At 44.7% G+C, this 27963-nt stretch overlaps 1 protein-coding gene across 3 annotated transcripts in view; it reads left to right on the plus strand.

The window, feature by feature from the left end:
- The window catches only part of Tsen2 (tRNA splicing endonuclease subunit 2), a 32416-nt gene extending 10692 nt beyond the window's left edge, over nucleotides 1–21724 (plus strand). For all 3 annotated transcript variants that reach the window (XM_027931972.2, XM_071605875.1, XM_071605876.1), the window contains exons 4-12: nucleotides 2265–2301; nucleotides 4792–5296; nucleotides 5859–5936; nucleotides 8581–8631; nucleotides 10539–10677; nucleotides 16543–16579; nucleotides 17806–17917; nucleotides 19047–19136; nucleotides 20167–21724. In XM_027931972.2, the coding sequence (XP_027787773.2) occupies nucleotides 2265–2301; nucleotides 4792–5296; nucleotides 5859–5936; nucleotides 8581–8631; nucleotides 10539–10677; nucleotides 16543–16579; nucleotides 17806–17917; nucleotides 19047–19136; nucleotides 20167–20226 (1109 nt within the window). In that variant the 3' untranslated portion in view covers nucleotides 20227–21724. The remainder of the gene's footprint in view (nucleotides 1–2264; nucleotides 2302–4791; nucleotides 5297–5858; nucleotides 5937–8580; nucleotides 8632–10538; nucleotides 10678–16542; nucleotides 16580–17805; nucleotides 17918–19046; nucleotides 19137–20166) is intronic.
- Nucleotides 21725–27963: the final 6239 nt, after the last annotated feature.

Below are 27963 nucleotides of genomic sequence, written 5' to 3' on the forward strand. Positions count from 1 at the left end.
CATATTTGTGCATACACACAGTATGGTTTGGCTTTTCTGTCTCCTAATAGTTTTGTTGTTTTAGCTTTTGAGTTAGGACTTTGTTGCATTTTGAGTTAATTTTTGTAGAAGGCACGAGGTGACGGTCCAATTTCATCGTTTTGTGTTTGCATATCTGATTGTCTCAACATATAAATTTACTTTTAACTTAGCAATCCCACTTCAGGAATTTATTTTAAAGAGACATTAGCAAAAGTTGAAAAGAAACAGCACAGGGCTATCTGGCAGCACTGTCTCTCCTATCCAAAGAAAGGGAGCAGCCCAAATGTCCATCAAAAAGGAGACTGGCCTCAACTCCAGCATGTTCATGTAGTGAGTACTGTAGAGACGCAACAGGAGGGGCCTCTAGGGTGCATTATTAAAGGAAGAGAGCAGGTAAGGGAATGTGCAGTGTGCTGTCGTTTATCCAAACAGGAAAATATATATTATGCTTTTTTTTTTTTAATATTTATTTTTTAGTTGTAGTTGGATTTTTATTTTACTTATTTATTTTAATGTAGTGCTGAGGATCGAACCCAGGGCTTTTACACGTTCACGTGATAGGCAAGCACTCTATAACCCCAGCCCCATATTATGCTTTTTAAATATGAAAGGATTGAGGAGATATTTAATCCAGTTTCAACATTACACAATGTAGACGTGTGTGAAAACATCACATTATCCCCATTAATATGCACAATTTTGCTGAGCGCAGTGGTGCACACTTGTCATCCCAGAGGCTCAAGAGGCTGAGGCAGGAGGATCGAGAGTTCAAAGCCAGCCTCAGTAAAAGCGAGGCCCTAAACAACTCAGTGAGACCCTGTCTCTAAATAAAATACAGAATTGGGCTGGTGACATGGCTCAGTGGTCAAGTGCCCCAGAGTTCAATCAAAAAAAAAAAAGCACAATTTTTAATTTTTTTTATTTTTATTTTTATTTATTTATTTTTTTGAGAGAGAAAATTTTTTTTTAAACATTTATTTTTAGTTTTCGGTGGACACAACATCTTTATTTTATTTTATGTGGTGCTGAGGATTGAACCCAGCACCCCACGCATGCCAGGTGGGCATGCTACCGCTTGAGCCACATCCCCAGCCCGCGACAATTTTTATGTTTTACATATTTGATTTAAAAAATCAATTTAAAAATTAATATGAAAGGATAAACCATAATTTTTTTAAATGCCTATGGAAAGAGATGAAACAGGATGGAGAGACGTGAGACCTTATAGATTGGACTTGGAAATCTTGTAAATGTATTACATGATTGCAAAACTAAGTTTAGTTTAGTTTATTTTTGGGATGGGGGCTGAACCCAAGAACTCTTTACTACTGAGCGACATCCCTGGTGCTTTTTATTTTAAGACACGGTCTCTCTAAGTTGCTGAGGCTGGCCTCAAATTTGCAGACCTCCTACCTCAGCCTCCTGAGCAGCTGGGATTACAGACTTGCACCCCCTGCCTGGAAACAAAGAAATTGTAAAAAGCAACCTTTTTTTTTTTTTTTTTTTTTTAAAACAAAGGTGAAACAACTGAATTAGTATATCACTGTTGGTTGTGTAACCACCCAGGGAGAAACTATTTTAAGTAACTTTAAATAAGTATTTTAAGTACATTAATTCGTGCAATCCTAATAGGGTCCACTCTGCTAGTTTTCTCTTGTCATGATGATGCTGCTTAATAAACCACCGAAATTCATCAGCTGTCAACAGCAACCCTGCTGCTCCCTAGTCTCCTGATTTGCAGAATGAGTTAGGGACAGAACAGAACAGAACAGAACCCCAGTGAGCACTTAGAAAGAAAGATGCGCCACTCCTGATGGCCGGAGCGAGAGCCGGGGTCCAGAACTTCCAAGCCCACACCCCAGACCTCCCGTCGTGGAGTGTGCCTCTCTGGCTGCAGGCACACAGAAGGGCTGAGCCCCTTCTTTCGGCCTGCAGGCTCCTGTCTGGACGCTGGAGTGAGCGGTCGGAGGGTGGGGGTCTCTAACCACGCCACCACTGCCTGGCAGAGCGCTGAGCAGAGCATTCTGAGGTCAATCAGAGCTCAGTGAGAGCGGCCTGTTTGGTGAGCAGAGCCTGCCAGGCACATGGGTGCAGGGAAGGATGGCACGTGGTGCCCGTTGGTGTGGCTCACAGGACAGTTAACCTCGTGGACATGCAACTTTCTTTCTTAGATCTGTAGTGTTTTTTTTATTTCTCTTAAGGAAAATTTGTCTGAAACTAATAGAACTGCTTTGTTGTTACAGATGTGAAGACAGACTTGCCTGTAATCTCATCAAAGAAGTAAGTTATGACCCGCATTACAATTATGATCTAAGCTGGATGCCGTAGCTGGCCTCTGACTTGTGATCCTCCTGCCTCAGCCTCCTGAGTTGCTGGGATTACGGGCATATGCCACTGCGCCCAGCCCCAGCGCTGGACTTTTAATTCAGAGGTCTTTTGTATATTGTGAGTTGAGGAATTTGATGAGGGCTGTAGTGTTCAGGGTAGAGCACTTGCCTTATATGTGTGAGGCCCTGGGTTTGATTCCATGGCTCTCCCAGAAAGGGCGGGTGAGTTGATGAACCTCTGGGTCTTGTGGTGGGAGCGTAGTTCATGGCCTGCCTGGTGGGCACAGGACCCTGGGCTCAAGTCCAGCACTGGGGGAGGGGGTATATCTCTTCTTCACAAAAATATACGTTGACAGAAAAATTTGTGTTCAAATAATGGAGACTCACAGACCCAGGAAGCCTGCAGGGCCAGTGCTGTCGTTGGTAGGAAGAGCTAGGATCCTTCTTAGATCTCTCCCGTGAAAGTGCTTTTAACTCTGCACAAGTGGCCAGGTCACAGGTGACAGGACACCAGCTGTCTTATGGACAGCTCCTTTCTTTTCCCAACAAATATAAAAGGTAATCCCTGTGAAAGTCCCTGTAGATAGTAGTAGAAGGGTCCCTGTTTTATGGGTTTAGGAAAATGAAAGCACAAAGGCGATTTGTTTTGTCACACAGTTGCAAGTGGCCAAGTTACGGCGACACACAGAACGTGGGTAATGCCAACGTCACTACTTCCTACTGCATTGTGGGGGGGTGTGTCCTTGCCTGCTCTCAATCTTTAGGACTCAGTTCCTGGTGTGTAGGGATGCGTGCGCATCTACCCACAGGACAAACACGGGTGTGGACAGCGTGGGGACTCTGATGATCCCTGGTGAGCAGCCACGGGTCTCTTAGGTATAGCAGAAGCCAGTCTCCCAGTTAAGGGTGGGAGCTGTAGTGTTTCACAGACCGTGACATACTCAGCCGACTGTATTCAGATAAGGGAAGGTGGGGAGTAAAGTTTCACCTGTCCTCTCCCAGCCAGTGATGTCCTGGGTTCTTTTTTGTTGGTACGGGGATTGAACTCAGGAGCACTCAACCACTGAGCCCATCCCCAGCCCTATTCTGTATTTTATTTAGAGACAGGGTCTCACTGAGTTGCTTAGCTCCTCTCCTTTGCTGAGGCTGGCTTTGAACTCGCATCCTCCTATCTCAGCCTTCTGAGCTGCTGGGATGAACGAGTGCACCACTGTGCCTGGCCGTGTCCTAGGGTCTTTACAGACTGATGCTGAAGGCAGAGGCAGAAAGTGCTGGATGTCTCCAGTTTCGTTAGCCTTCTGTTGGTCCTCAGATTTCAACACAGTGGCTCTTAAGCACGGGAACGCAGCCTGCAGCGTGGTTTGGCATGGGCCCTTTTTTCTGAAGGCAGGGCTTGTACTTGTGATTTTTTTTGGTTTTTTTTGTTGTTTTGTTTTATAGTACTGGAAGTGTTCAGGTGGAAGTGTTTAGACCTTCAAGTGTTAGAAACTGTGTGCATTTTGTCATTAAAATATACTGTGAAAATTATTAGAGGGAATGGACCATTTCTTTTAGAATATTTGCACATAGCTAGATAAGCCAAATAATTTCCAATATGGTGAAGAAACTGTTAGATCCTGTGGAAAAATATTTATGGAAGGGCTGTGGCTGTGACTGTGGCTCAGTGGTAGAGCACTTGCCTGGCATGTGTGAGGCCCTGGGTTCGATTCTGAGCACCACATACAAATAAATAAATGTCCAGTGACAACTAAAAAAAAAAAATTAAAAAAAATATTGACATTCTCATTTTGGTTTCCAATACTTAACAAAGGGCCTAGTTGTAGGATGAATGGAATATCTATCAGAAAACACTGCAGTAGCCAAAATTGAAAATGATGCAAAGCAAATCCTGATAAAAGGTAGCCATTGTCTCTGTTTATTTACTTGTGTCTTTCAGTTTTAAATTGCACACATTTTCATACTGTGCAAAATGGGGGCTGATTTTTTTTTTCAAATCAAGCAAATGAAATGAAACTTTATTAATAAAAACAAGAAAGTGTACATGCTTATTGCAGAGCATGTAGAAAATGCAGAAAGGTATAAAGAACACCTCTACCTGTAATCCAACATTCAGTGAAATTGCTTCAAATGTCTTAGCACTTAGCAGACCACCTTCCAATCTTTTTTTTTTTTTTAACCGGGACTTGAACAGAGGCATTTTACCACTGAGCCACATCTCCTGCCTTTTCTATTTTTTATTTTGGGACAGGGTCTCACTAAGTTGCTTAGGGTCTTGCTAAATTGCTGAGGCTGGACTTGAACTTGTGATCCTCCTGCCTCAGCCTCCCAAGCTGCCGGGATTACTGGCGTGAGAAACTGTGCCTAACTCTTCCAGTCTTTTTTATATGTTTTGTTGTCTTCAGTTTTAAAATTCAACAGTTACCAACAATATTTCCCCTGGCAGGTACCAGCGTCGTGTCGAATGGGCCGCAAGTCTCATGCGCAGACAGGGGCAGGACCCGAGAACTGTGTGTGAGATCCTCAAAGAGTATACAAAACCGCTTGAACATCCTTGTGTCAGAAGGAACGAAGAGGTTCAGGTGCATGATGCACCTGACCCTGAGATAGCTTCCACCCTGGGAAGCACAGTGGGCACTGAGAACCTCTCTGAGATGAATGAAGACATTGGACAGTCAGACGAGCCCAGCAGGCACTCAGATGACGGCCTGCAGGAGGACTCTGTGAATGACCCACTCACCACCAAGGGCCTCGATGCGAGGGTGGTAGAGGACACCACACCTCTGCCCCGAGATGTCCTCATCCCCCTGCGTGGCCTTCAGCCTGAGGCTGGCGGTCAGCAAAAAGGTCTTATCCATGCTGGAGAGAGAGGGCCTGACCATGAGTATGTGCTTGTTGTGGAAGAAGAGGTGTGTGCTGTGAGCAAGGGGGACAACGCCCCCAAAGAGGAAGTAAGTTAAGGAGAGCAGAGCCCACCAGGTACAGTGGTGCTCACCTGTAATACCAGCTGAGGTGGGAGAATGGCATGTTAGAGGCCAACCTGGGCAACCCCATGAAACCCCGTATCAAAGTAGCAGTTAATCCTAGCACTGCATAAATAAGTGAGTAAATAAATAAATAAATAGGTGATTTACATAGAGGGCTGGGATGTAGCTCAATGGTCGGGCCCCCACCCCCCAGTACAGTTTCTAGTACTAATAGTACTCCCTTCCCCCCCCCCCCCCCCAAAAAAAAAAAATCAGACACATGCTTACAAGTGAACAAAATAAAACACAAGAATTCCACAAAATGATCTGCAGGAAAAAAATTTCATGAGAAAAAGGAAAATTAAAACAATTGGGAAAATCAAAGCTGCATTCTCTCATAAGTTTAAAAAAAAAAAATCTACATTTTTAATAGTATTTACCCAACAGCATGTGCATCTTGAGAGTCATGAGAAAAATGTTTCTTCTCTGTGGCCTGGGGTGCTTCCGTGTGTTCCGGGTGTGTTTGATTGTATTATTTTCTCATCAGGTGGTGCAAAGACAGAAATTAACGTGCAGAAGAAACCCGTATAGGATCTTCGAGTATTTGCAGCTCAGCCTAGAAGAGGTAGGTTTTCATCGTGTGTGTTCAGCACCGTGCACTGTATGCAGGAACCTACTTCACAACAGTTCTAAATGTGATGCAGTAATTGAAGATTCCATTTAAGTGTTGACATGGGCATTGGCAGCTTCCGAAGTTGGCCTGCCTAGATTTCATTCCTCAGCCTTTATTTCATTGGTTCTAAGACGTGTGTGGGGGCCAGGGGTGTAGCTCAGTGGTAGAGGGCTTGCCAGGCATGCAAGAGGCTCTGGCTCAATCCTCAGCCCTGGAAAAAAAAAAAAAATGTGTATTTTAGGGGATATTTTTATATCATTGCATGCAGCATTTAAGGGGTTTATCTAAGCATGTCTTTTCTCATCAAGATTTCAGATTGGCTGAATATTATGTCACTAATTTTCACCAGCTTTGTTAAAAATACAACTTAATGAGATATAATTTATACACTATCAAGTTCATCCACTTTGCCAGGTGCAGTGGTGCACGCCTATCTATAATCCTAGCAGCTCAGAAGACTGAAGCCGGAGGATCACAAGTTTAGAGCCAGCCTCAGCCACTTAAGGAGACCCTGTCTCAAAATAAAATATAAAAAAAGGGCTGGAGGTGTGGCTCAGTAAGTGATTCATGTCCCTGGGTTCAATTCTTGGTACCAAAAAAAAAAAAATTTTTTTTTTAAAGTTCATTCATTTAAAGTATATAGCACATGACTGAGATATAGCTCAGTGGCAAAGTGTTTGCCTAGCATGAGGCCCTGGGGTCAGTCCCCAGTCCTGCAAAAACTGGCATTCAGCCCACCAGGCATTCCTGCTGTTGGTTATGAATCCAATCTTCCATGTCTTTACACACTTTCATGTATAAAAAGAAAAATCAGGGCTGGGGACGGAGCACAGTGACAGAGAATGTGCTTAGAATGTGCAAGGCCCTGGGTTCCATCCCTAGCACAAAAAAGAAAAGAAAAAAAAAGTAACCCAGTTTCCCATGAGCCACCATTTAGCCACTACTTGCTGCACATCAGTCTCCGGGGAGCTTCCTCAGTTGTACCTGTAGATTCTATCACCTGAGACAGATACAGGCAACAACATGTGGCTGTGTGGACAGATTATTTTCATCAGAGAGCTATTTTTATTTCCATTTAAGAGTGATTTTATTCAACCAGGCCAACTGTCTTTCATACAGTAGAACATGGAATTTCACATAAGTCAGTGGAGACGCTTGACAGTCAGGAGAGCTGAGAAACTTATTTTGGTTTTGGTACAAGGGTTTGAACCCAGGGGCACAGTCACTGGGCTATATCCCCAGCCTTTTTTATTTTGAACAGGGCCTTGCTAAGTTACTGAGGTCCTCGATAAATTGCTGAGGCTGACCTGGAACTTTCCATCCTTCTGACTCAGCCTCCCAAATCAAAGGGATGACAGGCGTGTGTGCCAGTGTGCCTATCTAAATTTTTTTTTTTTCATTTTTCTTTTTTTGTGTGTGTGGTACTAGGGATTGAACCCAGCAGCACTCTACCACTGAGCTATCTCTAGCCCTTTTATATTTTTATTTTGAGACAGGGTCTCACTGATTTTCTGAGGCTGGCCTTGAACTTGGAATACTTCGTTAACCTCCTGAGTAGCTGGGATTGAATGCAGGCCCCAAACATGCTAGCAAGCTAGGCACACTCAGTATACCCCAGTATTTTATAAGCAAAGTCTACTTTATATTTTGTAACATAAGCAAAATTTGCAATGCCCTGTACATTTCACAATTTTTTTCTATATTTTTCTCAGCTTAATATGGTTATTTCCTTTTACAGGAGGCAATCCAATTAGCAAAGGTTTCTGTTTTTATTAGTTACTGGTATCTATCTCAGTTCAATTTTTTTAAGGAAAATATATATAATTTTATTTTTTACTGATCTAAACCAGTTTGTAACATTCATGTTAAGATTTTTTTTTCTCAGTTCTTGAAATTTTAGTGAGTCATTTATGATAAAAATATATGATACTTTTGCTGATTTAAAAACATCCCTTTGGGGTATGGGGACTGTAACTCAGTGGTAGAGAGCTTGCATAACATACTGAAGGCCCTGGGTTCTGTCCCCAGGAAATTAAATAAAAATTTTAAAAAATAATAAGTTAAAAGGAGAAAAAGGACATTAATTTGAGGGCTGGAGATGTATCTCAGTGGCAAAACCACTTGCCTTGTACGCACAAGATCCTGGTTTCTATTCCCAACACCCCACAAAAAAAAAAAAAAAAAAAAGCATTAATTTGTATTCATTTGTGGTATTTTGGACTAAACAGAGGGGAATAGAGGGAGAGGAGGTAGGAATGATAGTAGAGTGAATCGGACATTATTACTCTATGTGCACATGTGATCACATGACCTGCTTAACTGTATCACGTACAACCAAACAAATGAGAAGCTATATTCCGTTTATATGTGATATATCAAAATAGATAAGTTGTATTCATGGTGGAAAAAATCTCAGCCAATACAATAGCTTCTCAAAAATGTGGCTTTTTGTGTGTGTGTGTGTGTGATGCCAAGGAAGGAACCCAGGTTCCTGAGCCTGTAGGCAAATGCTCACCCTTGAACTACAGTGCTCCCACTCCTAAGAATGTGGACCTATTTATTTCTAATGAGCATTTTCTGCTTGCTCTGCTTTCAGGCTTTCTTCCTGGTCTATGCCCTGGGATGTCTCAGTATTTACTATGAGAAGGTAAGGTGTTTTGTTCAGACACAATTCATCTAAGTTTCCTGAGTATTAAAAGCAGGTTGTGGGCTGGGGTTGTGGCTCAGTGGTAGAGCGCTTGCCTAGCATGCGTGCGTGAGGCACTGGGTTCGATCCTTAGCACCACATAGAAATAAATAAACAAAACAAAGTTATTGTCTCCGTCTACAACTAAAAAAAAATTAAAAAAAAAAAACAGGTTCTGCTAATTCTCAAAGTGGCCTGAGTTCAATCCCCAGCACCACATAAAAATAAATAAATTAAAAAAAGTTATTGTGTTCATGTACAACTAAAAGTACTAAAAAAAAAAAAAAAAGAAGAAGAAGCAGCAGCATCAGACTGTAGAACCGTTGCTTGCCTCCAGGCAGAGGAACCAGGGGACCGGGGACAGGAGGAGAGGCAGGCTTTACACTGGATGCTTTTTATACTTTCTGATTTTCAAACGATGTGAATATGATACTTGTTGAAGATACAGACACCCCTAACTGACGAGGGTTCGAATTTTTTATCAGTGTGTAAAAATAACATGCTTTGGTAGAAATGGCACCTTGAACTTTGAACTTGGGATCTTTTCCTGAGCAAATTGCTAGTCCTGGTCACCCTGCAATCACCATAGAAACAGCTGACACTTCACAGTGTGCTGTGGCTCCGAGTTCCTCTGCCTAGAATGTCCATCCCAGACTCCCACCACCACCCCCATACCACCATCGCCTCTCCTTGGCTACTTCTTTTTTTTTTTTAATTTTTATTGTTGGTTGTTCAAAACATTACATAGTTCTTGATATATCATATTTCACACTTTGATTCAAGTGGGTTATGAACTCCCATTTTTACCCCGTATACAGATTGCAGAATCACATCAGTTACACATCCACTGATTTACATATTGCCATACTAGTGTCTGTTGTATTCTGTTGCCTTTCCTATCCTCTACTATCCCCCCTCCCCTCCCCTCTTCTCTCTCTTCCCCCTCTACTGTCATTCATTTCTCCCCCTTGTATTATTTTTCACTTTCCCCTCACTTCCTCTTGTATGTAATTTTGTATAACCCTGAGGGTCTCCTTCCATTTCCATGCAGTTTCCCTTCTCTCTCCCTTTCCCTCCCACCTCTCATCCCTGTTTAATGTTAATCTTCTTCTCATGCTCTTCGTCCCTACTCTGTTCTTAGTTACTCTCCTTATATCAAAGAAGACATTTGGCATTTGTTTTTTAGGGATTGGCTAGCTTCACTTAGCATAATCTGCTCTAATGTCCTTGTCTACTTCTAATTTTCAGATGTCGCCTTTTCTTTCTTCACTCTTTCCGCCGCCCCTTTAATTTCTGCTACTGATAGAGCCCAGGGCTTCCTGCAGGCCAGGCACATGCTGCACCCCAGGCCCCAGATGTTGCCATTTCTGAGTCCTATAGAGCCCCGCTGTACAAGAGGAACATCATGCACATCTCAGATGGGAGCCATGTGTATCATTCTTAGATTTTTCTGGTAGCCACATTAAAAGAAATTATTTTTTAAGCAGGTGAAACTAATTTTAATATAACATATTCCATAGTTTATATACCCCAATACATCCAAAATTATGGAGCTAATTTGCATTCATTTTTGGTTCTCATACTGAGTTGGAACTCGGTGTGTATTTTACGCACTCTATTAGGACGAGCCAGATGTGCCTGGCAGCTGTACCCTCTAGTCTAGGCCTTCCGGGGGCTTCTCTGTGGTAGGGGTACTACATTGGTTTCAGTTTGTACCTCAGCTCCACGTTTGTTGATTGGTGAGTGAATACGTATTCCCAATAACACCTTTACTTTTTTTGTGTGTCTGTGTGTGTGTGTGTGTGTGTGTGTGTGTGTGTGTGACATTGGGGATTGAACCTGGGCCTTTTGTTTTTAAATGACTTTAGGAACCCTTGACGATACTGAAACTCTGGCAAGCTTTCACTTCCATTCAGCCCACCTTCAGGACCACCTACATGGCCTACCACTACTTCCGAAGCAAGGGCTGGGTGCCCAAAGTGGGGCTCAAGTACGGGACAGATTTCTGTGAGTATTCTTGGCGTGTGGGGCAAGTGCCAGAATGGCATTTGCATGAGATTCATCTGAGAAAATCAGATGGGTTATCCTGCTGTTGCTGATCTGTCTGAGACGGTATCGTCCTTCTGGTTTAGATAAGAATATTGGGTGCTGGACTGGGTGGAGGGGAAGTCCAGGCAGGAAAGGAGGCAGTCTGGGAGCAGAAGCGGAAGCCTGCAGCCCCACTTCAGGCTCTCCCCCGGGTTTGCTCTGTGATCTTAAGGGTCTGCAGCACTGATTCCCGTGACGTCACGTCACATGTGGTTTAGGTCAGTCCTGTATCCTTGGGGCCTCAGTAGCCTCATTTGCCAGGTAACAATTATCTTATTATTTCCATAAAAGTCACCGCTGGTGTGTATTGAGCACTGACTGCGCGTCAGGCATTGCGTTGATTGACCTGTATCATCTCACTTAATCCTCCCAGCAGTCAGTCCTGGGCTATAGGCCACACATGCTCTTTTCCTGATGTTTCTGATAGGCTGCGGTTTTGAGAGATTGGATCATTTGTCCATAGTCCTTTCCAGGACCAGAACTTCAAGGGCTGGGCTTTGGGTTCTAGAGCACAGTCTCTTAGACCCTGCCTCACAGCACTGTCTGCCTGGAGCTTCCTAGAGTGAGAGTCGACCTTCCAGAAGGTCTGCAGTGGGCCAGGTATTATTTTAGGGGTCAAGAACACAGTTGGGGGGCTAGGGATATGGCTCAACTAGTAGCGCACTCACCTGGCATGCGTGAGGCACTGGGTTCGATCCTCAGCACCACATAAAAATAAAATAAAGATATTGTGTCCACCTAAAGCTAAAAAATAAATATTAAAAAAAAAAAAAGAACACAATTGGACAATAAATCTGCCTTCCTGGCGCTCACGGGGGCCAGGGAGAGACAAACAAGCACACAAATATGGAACGCAACTTCAGGCGCTACGTACCTTAAGAAAAACAAGGCAGGGAGCCAAGGGCATTGCTCAGGAGGGTCAGGAAAGGACTCCCTGAAGAGGTGGGCAGAGATCGAGGGAGAAGCTCACAGGAGAATCTCAAAAGGACATGCCAGGCAAAGTGGACAGCAGGCCCTGAGGCAGGAACATGCTGGGCAGGTTTCAGGAACAGCAGGAGACAGGGGTGTGGAGAACGTTGCGATCCCCAGGGGTGACAGGACGCAGAGTGTGAGGGTCAAGCTAGACCAGATCGGGTGGGACTGCCAAAGACATGGGTTTTTTGTTGTTGTTTAATATTTTTATTAGTTATTGATGAGCATTTTTTTATTCATTTAATTGCTTATATGTGGTGCTGAGACTCGAACCCAGTGCCTTACACATGCTAGGCAAGCGCTCTACCACTGAGCCCCAGCCCCAGCCCAATGTGGATGTTTTTGATTGGGAAGATTTTGAACAGAGGAGTTGAATCTAATGAGCTGACTTAATGGAACCCTGTCTCTGCCGCCTTGTTAATGACCAGCGGGGAGTCAAAGTGGAAAAAGAGACTCACTAGGGACGCCGGGCCCACTGAAGGAGTGGATGTGGCAGCTTCAGGTGAGAGAAGAGTTAGAGAGGGCTGCTCCTCCAGGGGGCCGCTTCATGTTTTGAGCTCACCAAACAAGTTCAGTGCAGATACAGGTGGAGAATCTCGCATCTGAAATGCTGGGTAACAGAAGCGTTTCCCGTTTTAGGGTACGCGGTCCATACCCATCTTGCATACAAGACCTGATTGTTGTTTTATACAGTATTTTTAAAATGATTTTATGCATGCAGCAAGGCTGCATGGTATGGAATTTTCTGCTTGTGGCATCTTGTCAGCCCTCCAGAAGTCACAGGATTTGGCAGGCAGGGCGTGTGGTTCAGTGGTGGCGCATCTGCCCACTAAAAACAACAACAGATTTTCAGATTTTAGAGCACTTCAGATTTTTGTGCTCACGATGCTCAGCTTAGATGAGAGGGTAGACGGGTGGTTCTGGCGCACAGGAGAGGGACCTTGACAGTCCTCAAATGTAAAGGGTCCTGAAGCCAGGCCTCGGTGAGCAAGCCTCTGTCCTTGGAATCCTTTCCAGCATCAGAATCATTCCTTTAAGTCACTGAACCCATTTTCCACATCTGCCAAATGAGGGCTCTTCCTTGATCTTTTCAGAACCATTGGTGAGGTTCTGATCCAAGTTTTGAGGTATTTTAGAAGCCTTCTACTTAGGGCCCATGTGGTTTTGAGCCTTTTATTTATTTATTTATTTTCTATACTGGGCATTGAGCCCAGGGGCACTCAACCACTGAACCACAACCCTACCCCTTTTTATATTTTTTATCTTGAACATATTCTCACTAAATTACTTAGGGTCTCAACTAAATTGCTGAGGCTGACCTCCAACGTGCGATCCTCCTGCCTCAGCCTCGCACAGCTGGGATTACAGGCATGTGCCACCAAGCCTTTAAGCCTTTTTAAATTCCCAAAGAAACTCAGTTTATTCTTCAAAATTCTTAAAATGTGCTTAACCTGGAATCCGAGAATAGTTTTCAGGGGGACCCGAATGCCCTCCAAAATTCTTTTCAAAATAGTGTTTGTAGACTGGAGTGGTTTTGCAGGTCACATTCTGTTATCTTTCCTGGGTTCTCAGAGGGGATCATCAATCCAAAATGAAGGGTGGGGCCTGCCCATCTCTGGGATGAATGGCTTCTTTTGTCTCTCCACACCTGGATTTCAGTACAGATGTCCAACCCAGGGCAACCACATGAAGGCTGGAGGGGAGCTTGTGAGGAGTTCACCAGTTCCGAGATAACTACGCTGGCCACCGTCCTGTTTAAATAAGCGAAGTGCGTGTTCTGTTTTCTTCCTTGGCTTCCTGCCTTGTCCTCTTCACACTCCGTAAGCAGAGCCGCTTGGTGTGAGCGTTTGGCAGGCCTCCTCCAGCTTGCTCATTACGTGGGGGAAACTGGAGTCAAATTTTCCAGTCAACAAGGCCACATCAATGTAAAGAGGTGGCGTGGGGTGACGGGAGACAGCTCTCAGGTTCACAGCCAGCTCTACTTCTTTAACCTTGTGACTTCAGACAAGTTCCTTAGTCTCTGAGAACTCCCATTTGCTCATCTTATAAGGTGGATAACAACATCTTCTTTACAAAACTCTTACGAGAAAGATAGCTGATGATGTATGCTTACAGGGTGCTCACCAAAGCCCCTTCCCCTGCAAATTTTATTTTCAGCGATCGAGTCTGTAGATGATACATAGAATTTTCCTTATTTTGTTTTGTTTTGGGTATTGGGAATTGAACCCAGGGAGCACTTAACCACTGAGCCACATCTACAGCCCTTTTTATTTTTTATGTTGAGACATAAAAAATGTAAAGGGTCCTGAAGCCAGGCCTCAGTGAGCAAGCCTCTGTCTTTGGAATCTCTTCTTGCTAAGTTGCTGAGAGCCTCACTAAGTTGCTGAGGCTAGCCTCAAACTTGTGATCCTCCTACCTCAGCCTCCCGAGTTGCTGGAATTATGGGCATGCACCTCCAAGCCCCACTGAACTTGTTTAATTTTAAAATGAAAAAAAGGGCTGGGGATGTGACTCAGTGGTTAAGTACCCCTGTGTTCAATGTCCAGCAGAAAGGAGGAAAGGAAGAAAGGAGGGAGGGAGGGAGGAAGAAAGGAGGGAGGGAGGGAGGAAGAAAGGAAGGAAGGAGGAAGGATTGATTTAAAATAATAAAAATAAATGGCTACTGGGTATGACAGCACACACCTGTTTATTCCTGCTACTAAGGAGGCTGAGCTGGAAGATCACAAGTTTGAGGTCAGCCTGGGAAACTTAGTGAGACCCCATCTCAAAATAACAAGGCTTGGGGCTGAAATTGTGGCTCAGTGGTAGAGCCTAGCACAGGTGAGTGAGCACACGAGGTTCGATCCTGTGTTGTGTCCATCTACAAAAAAAAAAAAGATATTCTCAGTCATTCTCTCTCTCTCTCTCTCTCTCTCTCTCTCTCTCTCTGGTTTTGCTTTTGTCTTTTGAGACGAGGTCTTTCTGTAGCACCCAGTCTGGCCCCCAAACCTGGACTCAGGTGATCCCCCTGCCTCGGCTCCTGAGGGCTGGGACTGGAGGCAGCACCACCACGCCCAGCCATGTGTTCATTTTAGAATTTTGGGAACTGAGGTTTGAGAAGTTCATCTCGGGCCTGAGAGCCACATAAGCTTGGAGTAGGGAGACTGGGCAGGAGGCAAAGCTTCTGAGTTCCCCTTCATCTCCATACGTGTTTCTTTCCACTCCACCACTTCTCCAAAAAGTTTGAAAATGTTTGCATGTTTACTTAAATTTGTGCCAGGGAGAATGAGCTGACTTGTGGAATACTATAAATACAGTTTTCATAGGGGAACCCAGTAATCAGGAAAAGTGACCATGGACAGTGGCGGTGAAGGGTCTCCCCTGTGTTCCTGGGGACCTTACAGCTGTGCACGTGGTGGTACAGATTTGTCTCTGAGCTTCTTGATTTCCCAAGCCGGGGGGTGGGGGGGGAAGTATGATTCCCTGAAGGACTGATAAGTCTTCAAGGGAAACAAAACTTTCCCTGGAACTATCCTGCCTTGGTTTTAGCACAGGGGATAGCTGAATGCTTACAGTATAATTCTGCATTAGTGACAGTGATTCCCAGAACTATAGTTAACTTATAAATGCCAGGTCTCTGGAGCTCAGCAGTGGCACTCATTTTTTTTGTTCATGTGAAATCCAAAATGAGTGTCTCTGAATGGCGGGCAGATCAGCTCCAAAAGGTGCTTCAGGAAGGCAGGCTTCTTCCTGGGCCTCACGGTCTCCAGCACCAGGCTCCAAGGTCCCCTTCAGAAAGGAGGGTTCGTGAGCCGACCTGAAGTGTCAGCACATACTCGGCCAGGCCTGGCTGCTTGGGAGATTGAGAGCTGTGGTCTGGCCACATGCCCAAGAGGAAGAAGCAATAGATTTGGTGAGCAGGCAGCCATTCTCTGCCACAGGATCTTGTGCGCATCCAAAGGGTCCCAGGAAAGTTCCAGAGTCCCTAGCCCCAGTCTCCTTTACCTAGCAGCTCCTCTTGCCCTCCACAGATCAAATCAACCCTGCTTCCCTCAAGGCCCAAAGAGTAGGGCAGACTGATTCTTTAGCCTTTTTTTTTTTCTTTTTAACCACTTGACTTTGGATTTATTAAAAATAGGCATGAGACTGAATTTCTTAAAAACAAGCTTGAATCTTGTTCATCTCTAGCACCAACCAGCACCTATCACAGAACTGGCCAGAGGGCCACTCGGTCACTTCAAATTCAATTGATTTAAAATGAATAACAGATTACACAAACATCACACTGTTGGTACAATTTCACACCTTAACTCCGGAGAGCATAAGAGGCAAAACAAAGGTCACTTGTAACTGGGGGTATAGCTCAGAGGCCCTGGCTTTAATCCCCAGCCCCAAGGGGGGGGAGAATTACTTGAACTTGACTTTGGGAGTTACTCTGGGAGAGTGGGGGTGAGGGGCAAAGGTGGCTGGGTGTTGGCAACAGATTTGCTTTACAATAGTACTTTGTTTGGGGGAAAAAAATAGTTACAGACACAGTGATTCAGTTCCTAGCACCACAAAAAAAAAAAAAAAAAACCAACAAAGTTAATGCCTCAGTCTATGACATTGTTATGCCATAGATACAGTAATCCGTAGGTGATGACAGTGTATTTTTTGTGTGTGTCCAAAATATTCGATTTTTAATAGAATATTAAAAATAGATCACAGGCATATTGTAGAATATCCATGTACAGATGGATATTTGCTTCCCTTTGGAGAAGGAAAAAAAATTAGTAATAATAAAACAAACCTTTGATTTTGAGTGGTTATACATTTTCTTTTTCTTCTTTGCAGTGCTGTATTGGAAAGGCCCGCCATTCTACCATGCAAGGTTTGAATGATTTTCAAATAAATTAACAGCTTAAAAGACGCAAGGAGGTGCATGCCAGTAATCCCAGTGACTTGGGAGGTTGAAGAAGGAGGATCACAGATCAAGGCCAGCCTCAAAAATGTGGTGAAACCCTATCTCAGAATAAAAAATAAAAAGGGCAGGGATATAGCTGGGGATAGAGCACCCCTGTGTTCAATCCCCAGTATCCACCCCCTGCACACACACACACACAAAGCAGAAGGAAATTTCTGGCTTCCAATTTTGTTTTCAGTGCCACAGAGACAAAGTCATGTTCCTCCTGGCCCTGACAGGGACCAAATATTAAATGTCTAAGCCAGGGCTGGAGGTAGAGCTCAGTTGGTAGAGTGCACAAGGCCATGGGTTCAGTCCCCAGCACCACACACACACACAAAAAAAAAAAAAACAAAAGTTAATACTTCATCTATGACGTTGTTATGCTATAAATACAGTAATCTGTAGGTCATGACAGTGTATTTTGTGTGTGTGTCAAACACTTGAATAGACCTCTGTAGTGGTTATTCATCTTAACATCAGTCAGTGTTAGTGTTTCAACAGTTGAATGAATTTATAGTTTTCATGTTGGGAAAATTATTTCTGTTCCTTTCTTGTAAATAAGCATTGAAATCAGCTGAAAGTTTGCATGAGGTGAGGGTTTTTTGTTTGTTTTTGTTTTTTGGATTTTTTTTATTTTTTTATTTTTTATTTTTTTTTAGTTTTTGATGATTCATTTGTATGGAGTGCTGAGAATCCAACCCAGTGCCTCACACATACTAGGCAAGATTTCTTCCACTGAGCTATAACCCCAGGTGTTAATGAGTTCCTCATTACCATTTTCTCATTAGCAGTCCAGGTGTACTTTATGGTCAGAACATATAAATTCCATTTTCTGTATCTTCATAAAACAAACACTTTTATTTTAAACACATGATGTCATGCCATTTATTTATTTATTTGGTTGGGTTTTGGTACCAGGGATTGAACCTAAGGGTGCTCTACCACTGATCCACACCCCCAGCCCTTTTTATTTTTTTAGACAGGGCCTCACGGAGTTGATTGGGGCTGCTTCCTGAATTGCCGAGGCTGGCCTCCAACTTGTGATCTTCCTACCTCAGCCTCCCGAGCCACTGGGATTACTGGTGTGCACCTCACCCCCGCCCTCAGCCTTGTGCCTTTTATTTTTAAAACGTCCTGTCTGTGCCTTCCAGTTATTCTGTCATTGTTGAGCTCGTGGATGATCGCTTGGAAGGCTCCCTCCGCAGACCGTTCAGTTGGAAGTCGCTGGCCACCCTGAGCAGAATCTCAGTTAATGTCTCTAAGGTAGCACAGCGTCGGCTTTGGCATTAGAGCGTCACCAAAGTCGTTTGATTGTTTGTTTTCTTAAATATAGTAGAATTAAAGGGGTCATTTATAGAAACTTCACAATGTTCCTGACAGTAGGCTCTGGGACATTTGGGGTCTTTTGCACCCCACCCCTGTTGGGCTGGCTGCTCTTCTCTTCTCCCCTGGTGTTTTGGGGGTCTCTCTTTTCCACTTCCCGGGTTAGGCCTGGGTCTCTGCGGCCATCAGTTGTCCCAGGCTCCTTCCTCCCACAGTTCAGCAGTTCATCCCAAACACAAAGGAAGCCACACATCATTGACATATTTCTTTTCAAATTTGTCAGATCTCTGAGAGAAGGGAGTTAAAAGGCATCGCTTAGCACTTGGCCACCCTGTTTTCCCACCTCCCTCTTCTCATCCCCGTTCTGAGGATGAGGAATCCTGAGGTCCAGCAATTCTGGGTGACCAGTCCCAGGTCTATGGCTCAGATGCAGAAGAGGCCCAGACCCACAGCCATCTGGCTTCCTGACTGCTGTTCTGTGTCCTGTAGCCATCGCAGGCAGGAGGACAGTTTCACCCTACACTAGGGCTATCAGGAACACAAGCTTGGGGTGTAGCTCAGTGGTGGAGCCTCTGCTGAGCACCATCCCCCCCAAAAAAATAAGGATGCCCGCTGAGTCTCGTGCCACAGTGTGTGCTGACTGACAGGCCGAAGGTGTTCCCACACACAGTTTCTCCCGGTGCTGCTAGAGTGGGTGGGAGGGGAGGCCGAGGCCCACCTCTCCCCTTGAGAGCAAAGGAAATTCCCCAGGCTTAGCCAACCCCATAGGAAAACAGGGTGTCTGTTTCGGGCATTTTTAAGCCAAGTGTATGGGATTTTTAGCGTATCCTTAATATTTTAATTTCTGCTTCTGATCAGCAAGCCTCCTTTATCTGCATTCCCCTGCCGTGTCAACTGTGAGATCCCCAAGCCCCAGTTTTAAAGTTCCCAGGAGGAAACGGATGTGCTGCGAAGTTCCCCTGTGCTGGTGGCTCTGGGAGCTCAGGGTGGGAGCGGGGGAGCCTGCCCGCACCCCCTGCGCCCGATGCCGTCCTGTGGGCTATGGAAATGGCTTTTCTTTTCTCAATAGGAACTTATGCTGTGCTATCTGATTAAGCCCTCTACCATGACTGACGAGGAAATGGAGTCCCCAGAATGTATGAAACGAATTAAAGTCCAGGTGGGTAAACAGAGGGACTCGTCATCCCAAAGACTCTGAGCACCTATTGTCTCCTCTGGAATTTGTGCCAGGAGAGCAAGTGCAGATGGTCTTGCCACAGTGACTCGGAAAGCCTTCTGGGCCCTGTAAGCCTGTTCTGCGTGTTTCTCTCTCTCTCTCTTTTTTTTTTTCCCCCTTGCACAGAGAGCCCTACCACCTAGCTGCACCCCAGCGCCTCTCATTTGACTCCCATATTGAATTACGCCCTCTGCTGTCTTCTTGGCTGGCTTTTCTCTGTCAAGTTCTCTGCCAAGTTCATTGTCAGATCATCTGCTCTTTGTTCTGTGCCCCTCCCCCCGCAGGTAGAGCTCCTCCCCGCCACCTGGCCTGTCCTCCTTTCCCTCTGCCTGGCACGCTGCACCCTTCCTCCCCACTCCTGTGCCTTGACCCATGGCATAGCCCCCTCCCTCCATTTGCCCTGCTCCTCTCCACTGGGTTAGGTTTTCATAAAATACTGATCAAAATGCACTCCTCCCTTTCTCAGTGGCTGACCCAGTTCTGACATTGGGCATTAGGTTCCATACCTGCACGACTGTCCCAAAATGTGCTGGTGGGAAGCACAGCTGAGCAAGTCCAGCCTTTAAAGTCTCTGTAGTGATTATTATAGATATTATAGATAACGTAAGGATTACATCGTTGCCTTTGTGTTTTCTCCAGATCTGTTATAAGCACCTGTAATCCCAGTGGCCAAGGTGGTTGGGACAGAAGGGTTACAAGTTTGAGGCCAGCCTGAGCAAACTAGTGAGACCCTGCCTCAAAATAAAAAAATAAAAAGGGCTGGGGATGTGGCTCAGTGGGAGAGCACCCCTGGGTTCAATCCCTAGTATGCAAGGGATGGAGAAGCGAGGGAGAGAAGGAGGAAAGAGGGAGAGGGTATCATCTTTGCACAGAGGATGCCTCTTTGTGAAGCACAGCTGTGATGTCAGATGCTTGGAACATTCTCTCATTTCTGTCTTTGAAATCAGTCACCTTTTGTTTGTCTTGGTTACAGGAGGTGATTCTCAGTCGCTGGGTTTCCTCACGAGAGAGAAGCGACCAAGATGAACTCTAGCGATTCAGCCTCAGATTTCCCACTCACTGAGCCTTCCACAAAGTCCTTTCCCTGTAATCGTCCATCCAGCTACTTAGGGGAGGAAAACGAGGCCTGTGCTGAAGCCACAAGGTCTGTCCTCGAGTCACTTGCTCGCTGAACCCTCTAGGCCCCAGCCTGGGTACTTCATCCAGTCACTGGGGAGGTCAGACTAGATGAGTCCAGAGAGGACTCTCCCAGGAACAGGTAGGTCTGCTCTCTGAGTTTGTACAAAAATATAATACACGTTTATACAAAAATATAATTTCCATTTATACAGCACTCTGCAGTTTTGGGAGCACGTTCATACACAGATATGAACAAGATCTCTCTTGTTTGCACATCTAATCTGTTACAGAGAGAGAGAGCATCAGAGAGCAGATGTGGGGATCACAGGGCCCCATGTTCCATTCTTTAAATGGAGAAAGTATGAATGCATCTCAGCATATCCAAGGACTTGTCCTTGGATTTAAAAATCCATCTGGGTGTGGGGCTCACCTGTAATTCCATTGACTCAGCAGGAGGATCCCAAGTTCAAGGCCAGCCTCAGCAACTAATAAGACCCTCAGCAACTTAGTAAGAGCCTGCCTCAAAATAAACAGTAAGGACTAGGAATCTATCTCAGCAATAAAGCTTGTCTGAATTCAATCCCCAGCATTTAAAAGAAAAAAAAAAATCCATTGATTATCTGCCAAGGATTTTTTGATTCAAAGAAAAATCTTTAAAACATCAATTACTGAGAGGCTGGGATTGTGGCTCAGTGGTAGAGCACTTGCCTGATAAATATGAGGCACTGAGTTCAATTCTCAGCACCCCGTATAAGTAAATGAATAAAATAAAGGTCTATCAACAACTAAAAAAATATTTTTAAAAAAAATCAATTACTGAATTGCTTAATTCTCAACTCATTATTGGATAAGTTTATGTGCAGAACATAAACTTATCCAATATTATCACGATATAGTTAAAAATTCTTGCTCTGGGAAACTTGTAAAATAAAAATAAGTGATGAAATAATATGTTTGGAGACACATAATAAATGCAGTTAACATGTAGGAAAGTACAATAAACAAATTTGTTTAATTGGTTAGAAAGCAATGAACATCAAAATTATACTGAGTTTCCGTCTCACTCCAGTCAGAATGGCAATCATCAAGAATACGAGCAACTGTAAATGTTGGTGAGGACATGGGGGAAAAGGCACACTCATACATTGCTGGTGAGACTGCAAATTGGTGCAACCACTATGGAAAGCAGTATGGAGATTCCTAAGAAAACTTGGAATGGAACCACCATTTGCCCCAGTCATCCCCCTCCTAGGTTTATACCCAAAGGACTTAAAATCAACATAAATAGCGACTCAGCCACATCAACATTTATAGCAGCTCAATTCACAGTAACTAAACTATGGAACCAATCTAGGTGTCTTCAACAGATTAAATGGGTAAAGAAACTTTGGTAAATAAACTATAGAATATTACTCAGCCTTAAAGAAGAATGAGATGATGGCATTTGCTGGTAAATGGATAGAATTGGAAACTACCCTGTTAAATGAAATAAGCCAATCCCAAAGAACAAAAAGTGAATGTTTTCTCTGACATGCAGATGCTAATTCACAATAAGGGAGCAGGGGAGAACAGGTATTTTGGACTAGATGGGGATGAAGGGAGGGGAGGGAGCATGAGAGTAGGAATGATAGTGATATCAATGATCCTGTGAGCATATAAGATTACATGACCTGGGCTAGGGCTTGGGCTCAGTGGTAGCACACTGGCCTGGCATGTGTGAGGCACTGGTTCAATTCTCAGCACCGCATAAAAATAAAATAAAGGTCTATCAACAACAAAAAAAAAATTAAAAAAGATTACGTCATCTCTGTAACTACATCATGTACAATGAGACAAATGAGAAGTTATACTCCATTTATGTATGATGTGTCAAAATATATTCTCATCATGTGTAACTAATTAGAACAAATTTTAAAAAGAAAGAAAAAGAAATGAATATTACCTAAGAAGCATTTGGTGACAAGAGGAATGTCTTTAAATAGAACACCTGTGACCTTGTGCTGGGTAAGGTGTAGTGGAAAAAAAAAAAAAAGATTCACTGGGGTCACAATTCTGGTGGCTGGAAAGTCCAAACAGCATGGTGTGGGTTGCGGCAAGGGCTCCCTGGCTATATCGCAGCATGGCGGAGAAGAAGGGATCTCACCATTTGCAGAAACGGCTCCTGCAAGAGTAAGAGATTGGGGAAGGTCCTGGCCACTTCTCTAACGGCCTGCCCTCAGGAGCTAACCCATCCTGCAGGAGCTACATCCCTGTCCCGTTACCTGCTGTCTCCCTTAAAGGACCCATACTTTGGTATTACTATTGTTGGGAACCACATGAGTTTTGGTGGGAACAAACCACATTCAAACCCTAACAAGGAGGGAGATGGTTGTTCTTTGGTGATGGGGAGAAGGAAGTCAAAGCGAGCTAGTATACAAGAAATGTCTTCGATCCATCCCAAATCCAGGAAACTGCCTGACAGCCTTGGCCCCTGACCTTCCCAGTGGGGACAGCTTGAGAACTCTGTGAGATGAACCCTGGTCGACACACAGGTTCTGCATGTAGTCATATGTCTCTGTTCAGGTCCTGATCCTGCTGTTCACAACCAGCCCATTTTGACTCTGGCCAGTAACAGCCCTTGGTCAGAAGTTTCTTAGGAGTGCCAAGCCCTTCACTGGTGCCTTTCATTGCATGTCACAACACTTCTTTGCAAGCCTGTTCAGTGCTCTAAATGCCTTTTTGGTAAAAACTCTTCCATAAGTCAGGCACCTGTAATGGGGCAGGGAGGGAGTGCCTGAGACAGGCAGATCGCAAGTTGGAGGTCAGCCTGGGCAATTTAGCAAGACCCTCAGCAATTTAGCAAGATCCTGCCTCAAAGTTTAAAAAATGACTGGGGATATAGAGACGTAGCTCAGGGCACTGGATCCCCAGCTTGTACACCTTGAAGCTTGTGACTCCAGTAATGGTGTGGTATGAAAAAGCCAGAGACCACACAGTAGGTATTGATGACGGCAAGCTCTAGAAGCAGCATCTTCACCCCCTGTCCCCGTGGCTGCTGGGGACCCAGGGCCATGCATATATTAGGCAAGCACTCTACCACTGAGCTGCATCCCCAGCCCAGAAACAATAGCGCTCTCCAAGCCTGTATGGAAGGTGTTCCTTTGTGAACATGATTTGGACTCCGCATGGCAGGCCAGGTGCTCTTCAGCATTACCACAGGGCCCTTGGGCTCTAGAATGGGGTTTGGGTCTAACATTGCTCTCACAGTTTCTAGCTAACAGCAGTAGTAGCTGCTCTTTGGAGGATTTATGTCCTGACACTTTGGTGGTATGTGTTTTCTTTTTTTTTAAAAAAAAAAAAAAAAGGCAGTTTCGTCAAGATTGGAAATTTGCTTTGCAATACCTTCAGGAGTTTTCCACAGTTCACTGGGGGTGATGCTGCAGCTTCGCTTACAACAGTGATTGCCTCATCTGTAGCTTCAAAGCCTCAAGCTTAGGTGGTACTCAATCTTGCGACCCTTCCTGAGAGGCTTCAAAAGTGAAATACAGAGCCAGGTAGTCTGTGTATCACACCTGTGATCCCAGCAACTCAGCTAAGGCAGGAGGACCACAGGTTTGATACCAGCCTCAGCATTCCTTGCAAGACCCTCTCTCAAAAAGGGCTGGAAGCTGGGTGCAATGGCACATGCCTATAGTCCCAGAAACTTGGGAGGCTAGGATAGGAAGAGCTTGAGTTCCAGACCAGCCTCAGCAACTTAGCAAGGCTCTAAGCAATTCAGCAAGACCCTACTTCAAAAAAAAAAAAAAAAAAAAACAAGGGATGGGAATGTGGCCCAGTGGTAAAGCACCCTGGGTTCAATCCCGTATCAAAAAGAAGAGCTGGAGATAAACCTTAGTGGTAGAGTGCCCTTAGTGGTAGAGGTCCCTCCATACTGGGACCTGAAATCCTCACGTGGTAGGTCATGTAGCTCAGTATAGCTTGCCTAGTATGTACAAAGCCCAGGATTTAATCCCTAGCGTCAAGAAACAAACAAAACAAAGCCTTCACAAAGTCATCTTTCTCCATCACTGGGCTCTCGAGGTGTTCAGTTTCCTGCTAGAGCCAGGTGTGGTTTGGTTATGTAGTTCCAGCTACTCAGGAGGCTGAGGCAGGAGGATCGCAAGTTCAAAGTCAGCCTCAGCAACAGCGAGGTGCTGAGCAACTCAGTGAGACCCTGTCTCTAAATAAAATACAAAATAGGGCTGGGGTGTGGCTCAGTGGTCTAGTGCCCCTGAGTTCAATCTCTGGTACCCACCCCAAAAAAAAGAAGAGCTTTCCACTGTATGAGGCTAGTCTCAGTGGCCTCACAGGCTCACCATGTACACTTAGCACAGGGATGTCACTGGCTTGAGCACACCGTATTTGGGAACACCATGAAGCTTTCTGGAACCGACTATTTTCACAAATTTTGTCACTTAGTGCAAAATATTGTACACAACATTATATACATACTTGACCATGTTTTTTGTTGGGTTTTTGTTCTGTTTTGGTTTTGTTTCTTTCTTTTTTTTTTTTTTTTTTTTTTTTTTTGGTACTAGGAATTTACCTAGGGATGCTTTCACTGAGCCACATCCCTGGTCCTTTGGTTTTTTTTTTTTTATTTTGAAACAGGGTGTTGCTAAATTGCTAAGGTTGGCCTTGAACTTGTGATCTTCCTGCCTCAGCCACCCAAATTGCTGGGATTACAGGGCATGTGCCACCATGCCTGGCAAGATTATGCCTTTTATGTGTGCTTTCTCAGGACATTTTATCACTTCCAACTTCTCCTTGGCCTCCAAAACTTACCTACTTATTTTATGATGCTTCTCCCTATCCTTCGATGTTTTCAGATACCAAGGTGGGGATATAGGGTGACGGCACACCACAAGCCCAAACAGTAGAAGCAGTAGGTGACCTGCAAAGATGGCAGCTTGTGCCACCTCCTCCATCCAATCTAATGCCAAGTTCTCCACTTGCATAGTCATTGGTGATGCACAGAAGTGACCATCTCTGAGCCTTAGCCACTGTTCTCGTGAGACCGTCAACCCCAACCCACCGGGCTGCTGTGTGCATAAATGACACACAGGTGTCTGTACCACCTTGGTTCTTGCTCTGAACATGTGCTATCATAACTTCCAAAAAAAAAAAAAATTGTGCCCCCACATTGGATGTCCAAATCAAATATAACCACCAGGGCAGGGTTGGCTGCAAAATCATTCAAGTGGCATTCAGAAACTGAACTCAAGGAGCACCCTCTTAGCCAGGTAAGGTCAGAAGTGTCCCCCTGTGGTTGGGTGTGTGCTTCTGCAAATGCACGATGGTCCTGCTCCACAAGGTTGGGGTGCAGCCAGGCCCCTCTTCCAGGAATGCACTCCTGTACCTGAGATTTTATTTATTTGATTTTATTTGCAGTTCTGGAGAGATGGAACCCAGGGCCTCACGCTATGCCAGGCCAGCACTCCGCCACTGAGCTACACCCCAGGCCTCGTGCGTAATGATCTTGCAGATGGCATCAGAAGAATGGCAGATCCCACCAGGTCCATCTGTGGATCCAAACTCAGCAACCTCAGCATACGGGTTTCCCCAGATAACTCCCTTGAAGGCTGAGGAGGGCAGTGAACCTTCTAGAAAGGAACCCCGGCTGGGTTGTGCCCTTGAGCAACTTCCTTGCTGCCTTTTATCAGCCTCAGTGATCTTAATTCTAAAATGGGCCCCTGTGAATGTTTTTCTCATTGTGTGGTGACAGGGACAAAGAAGGAGGACCCAAAAGGCACCTGGCACAACAGGGAGTCTTCCTTCCTTCCTGGCAGGAGTGACTCAGATCCGCCCAATTGACAAGAGGCCAAAAAGACACAACATCTGTCTATTTGTATTCAGAGCAAATTCCATGTTGGGATGGTGCCAGAGGGGCCACTCCATCATGGGAGCAAACTGACTTATCTCTGTCCTGCCCTATGAAGCCTGGGGCTCCACTAGGGTGGTCACCCTGGGAAGGCCCTGACCCGGCTCTGCCAGGCAGTGACACAGGGATTAAAGTGGTTCAGGGGTGGCTGGGGTTGTGGCTCAGCAGCAGAGCACCCACCTCGCACAGGCGAGACCCTGGGCTTGATCCTCTGCATAATATAAAAATAAATAAATAAAATAGAGGTATTGTGTCCAACTACAACTAAAAAAACAAATATTTAAATAAATAAAGTGGTTCAGGGGCAGCAAACCTGCCTTCCTTTTAGGGAACCGCCTTCTTGGGTGAGGGTTAGCACTTGACAGTTCACAGGGCTTAAAAGCTTTAAGAGGGGTTTGGGGGCTGGGGGTGTGGCTCAAGCTCCCCTGGCATGTGTGCAGCCCGGGTTCGATCCTCAGCACCACAAACAAAGATGTTGTGCCCACCGAAAACTAAAAAATAAATATTAAAAAATTCTCTCTCTCTTTAAAAAAAAAAAAAAAAAAGACAAGTTTGGGTTCTAGGTTTCAGCAATTCCTTATGAGAGGCCGGAGGGTTGATAGTGAGACTCAGGTTTGTGTCCCACTTCATCCTACGTTAGTTGTGTGAGCCTGACGTCAAATGTTCTCAACTCTAAACATGAAGTTAATGTTACTGATACGCCCACACAGTGGAATGTCACTCAGCCACCAAAAGAAATGAAACTGGCCAGGCACAGTGGTGCACGGTAATCCCAGTGGCTCAGGAGGCTGAGGCAGGAGGATCAGGAGTTCAAAGTCAGATTCAGCAAAAGCGAAGCCCTAAGCAATTCACTGAGACCCTGTCTCTAAATAAAATGCAAAATAGGGCTGGGGATGGGGCTCAGTGACTTCAATTCCTGGTACACCCCTGCACAGCCAAAAAAAAGATACTAACTGAACACAGTGGCTTATGCCTATGATCCCAGTGACTAAGGAGACTGAGGCAGGAGGTTCACAAGTTCAAGGACAGCCTAGGAAAGTTACCAAGATCCTGTCTCATAATTAAAAATAAAAAGGGCTGGGGGGTGGGACCTGTGGCTGTGGCTCAGTGGTAGAGCGCTTGCCTGGCACGTGTGAGGCACTGGGTTTGATCCTCAGCACCACATAAAAATAAAATAAAGGTATTGTGTCCAACTACAACTAAAATAAATATATATATGGGGTCCCATGCCTGTAATCCCAGCAGCTTGGGAGGCTGAGGCAGGAGGATTGCAAGTTCAAAGCCAGCCTCAGCAAAAGCGAGGCCCTAAGCAACTCAGTGAGACCCTGTCTCTAAATAAAATGCAAAACAGGACTGAGGATGGGGCTCGGTGGTTGAGGGCCCCTGAGTTCACTCCCCAATACCAAAAAAAAAAAAAAAGAAGAAGAAGAAGAAGAAGGAGGAGGAGGAACAGACAGACAGAAAAGGTTCTGTACTGTATGATTCCATATATATGAAATATCTAAAATAGGTAAATCCATAGAGAATGCAATTAAGTAAAAATGAGATAACATAGGAAAAGGGTCTGGCAGGTAATTGATGTATTGTTTCACCTTTCAGATAAAATTACCATTGCTTTTATTACTTTCTCTAGAAAGTGAAAAATCTCGATCACGCCCTGGAAGGTAACACAGAAGGAGAAGGAGGTGACCAAAAAAATAGTCTGAGGTATGGTAGCTAAGGACAGCTCAACATTCAGCCCCTCCTGAACTA

This window comes from Marmota flaviventris, chromosome 20 (assembly GCF_047511675.1).
Source record: "Marmota flaviventris isolate mMarFla1 chromosome 20, mMarFla1.hap1, whole genome shotgun sequence".
NCBI classification, from domain to species: domain Eukaryota; kingdom Metazoa; phylum Chordata; class Mammalia; order Rodentia; family Sciuridae; genus Marmota; species Marmota flaviventris.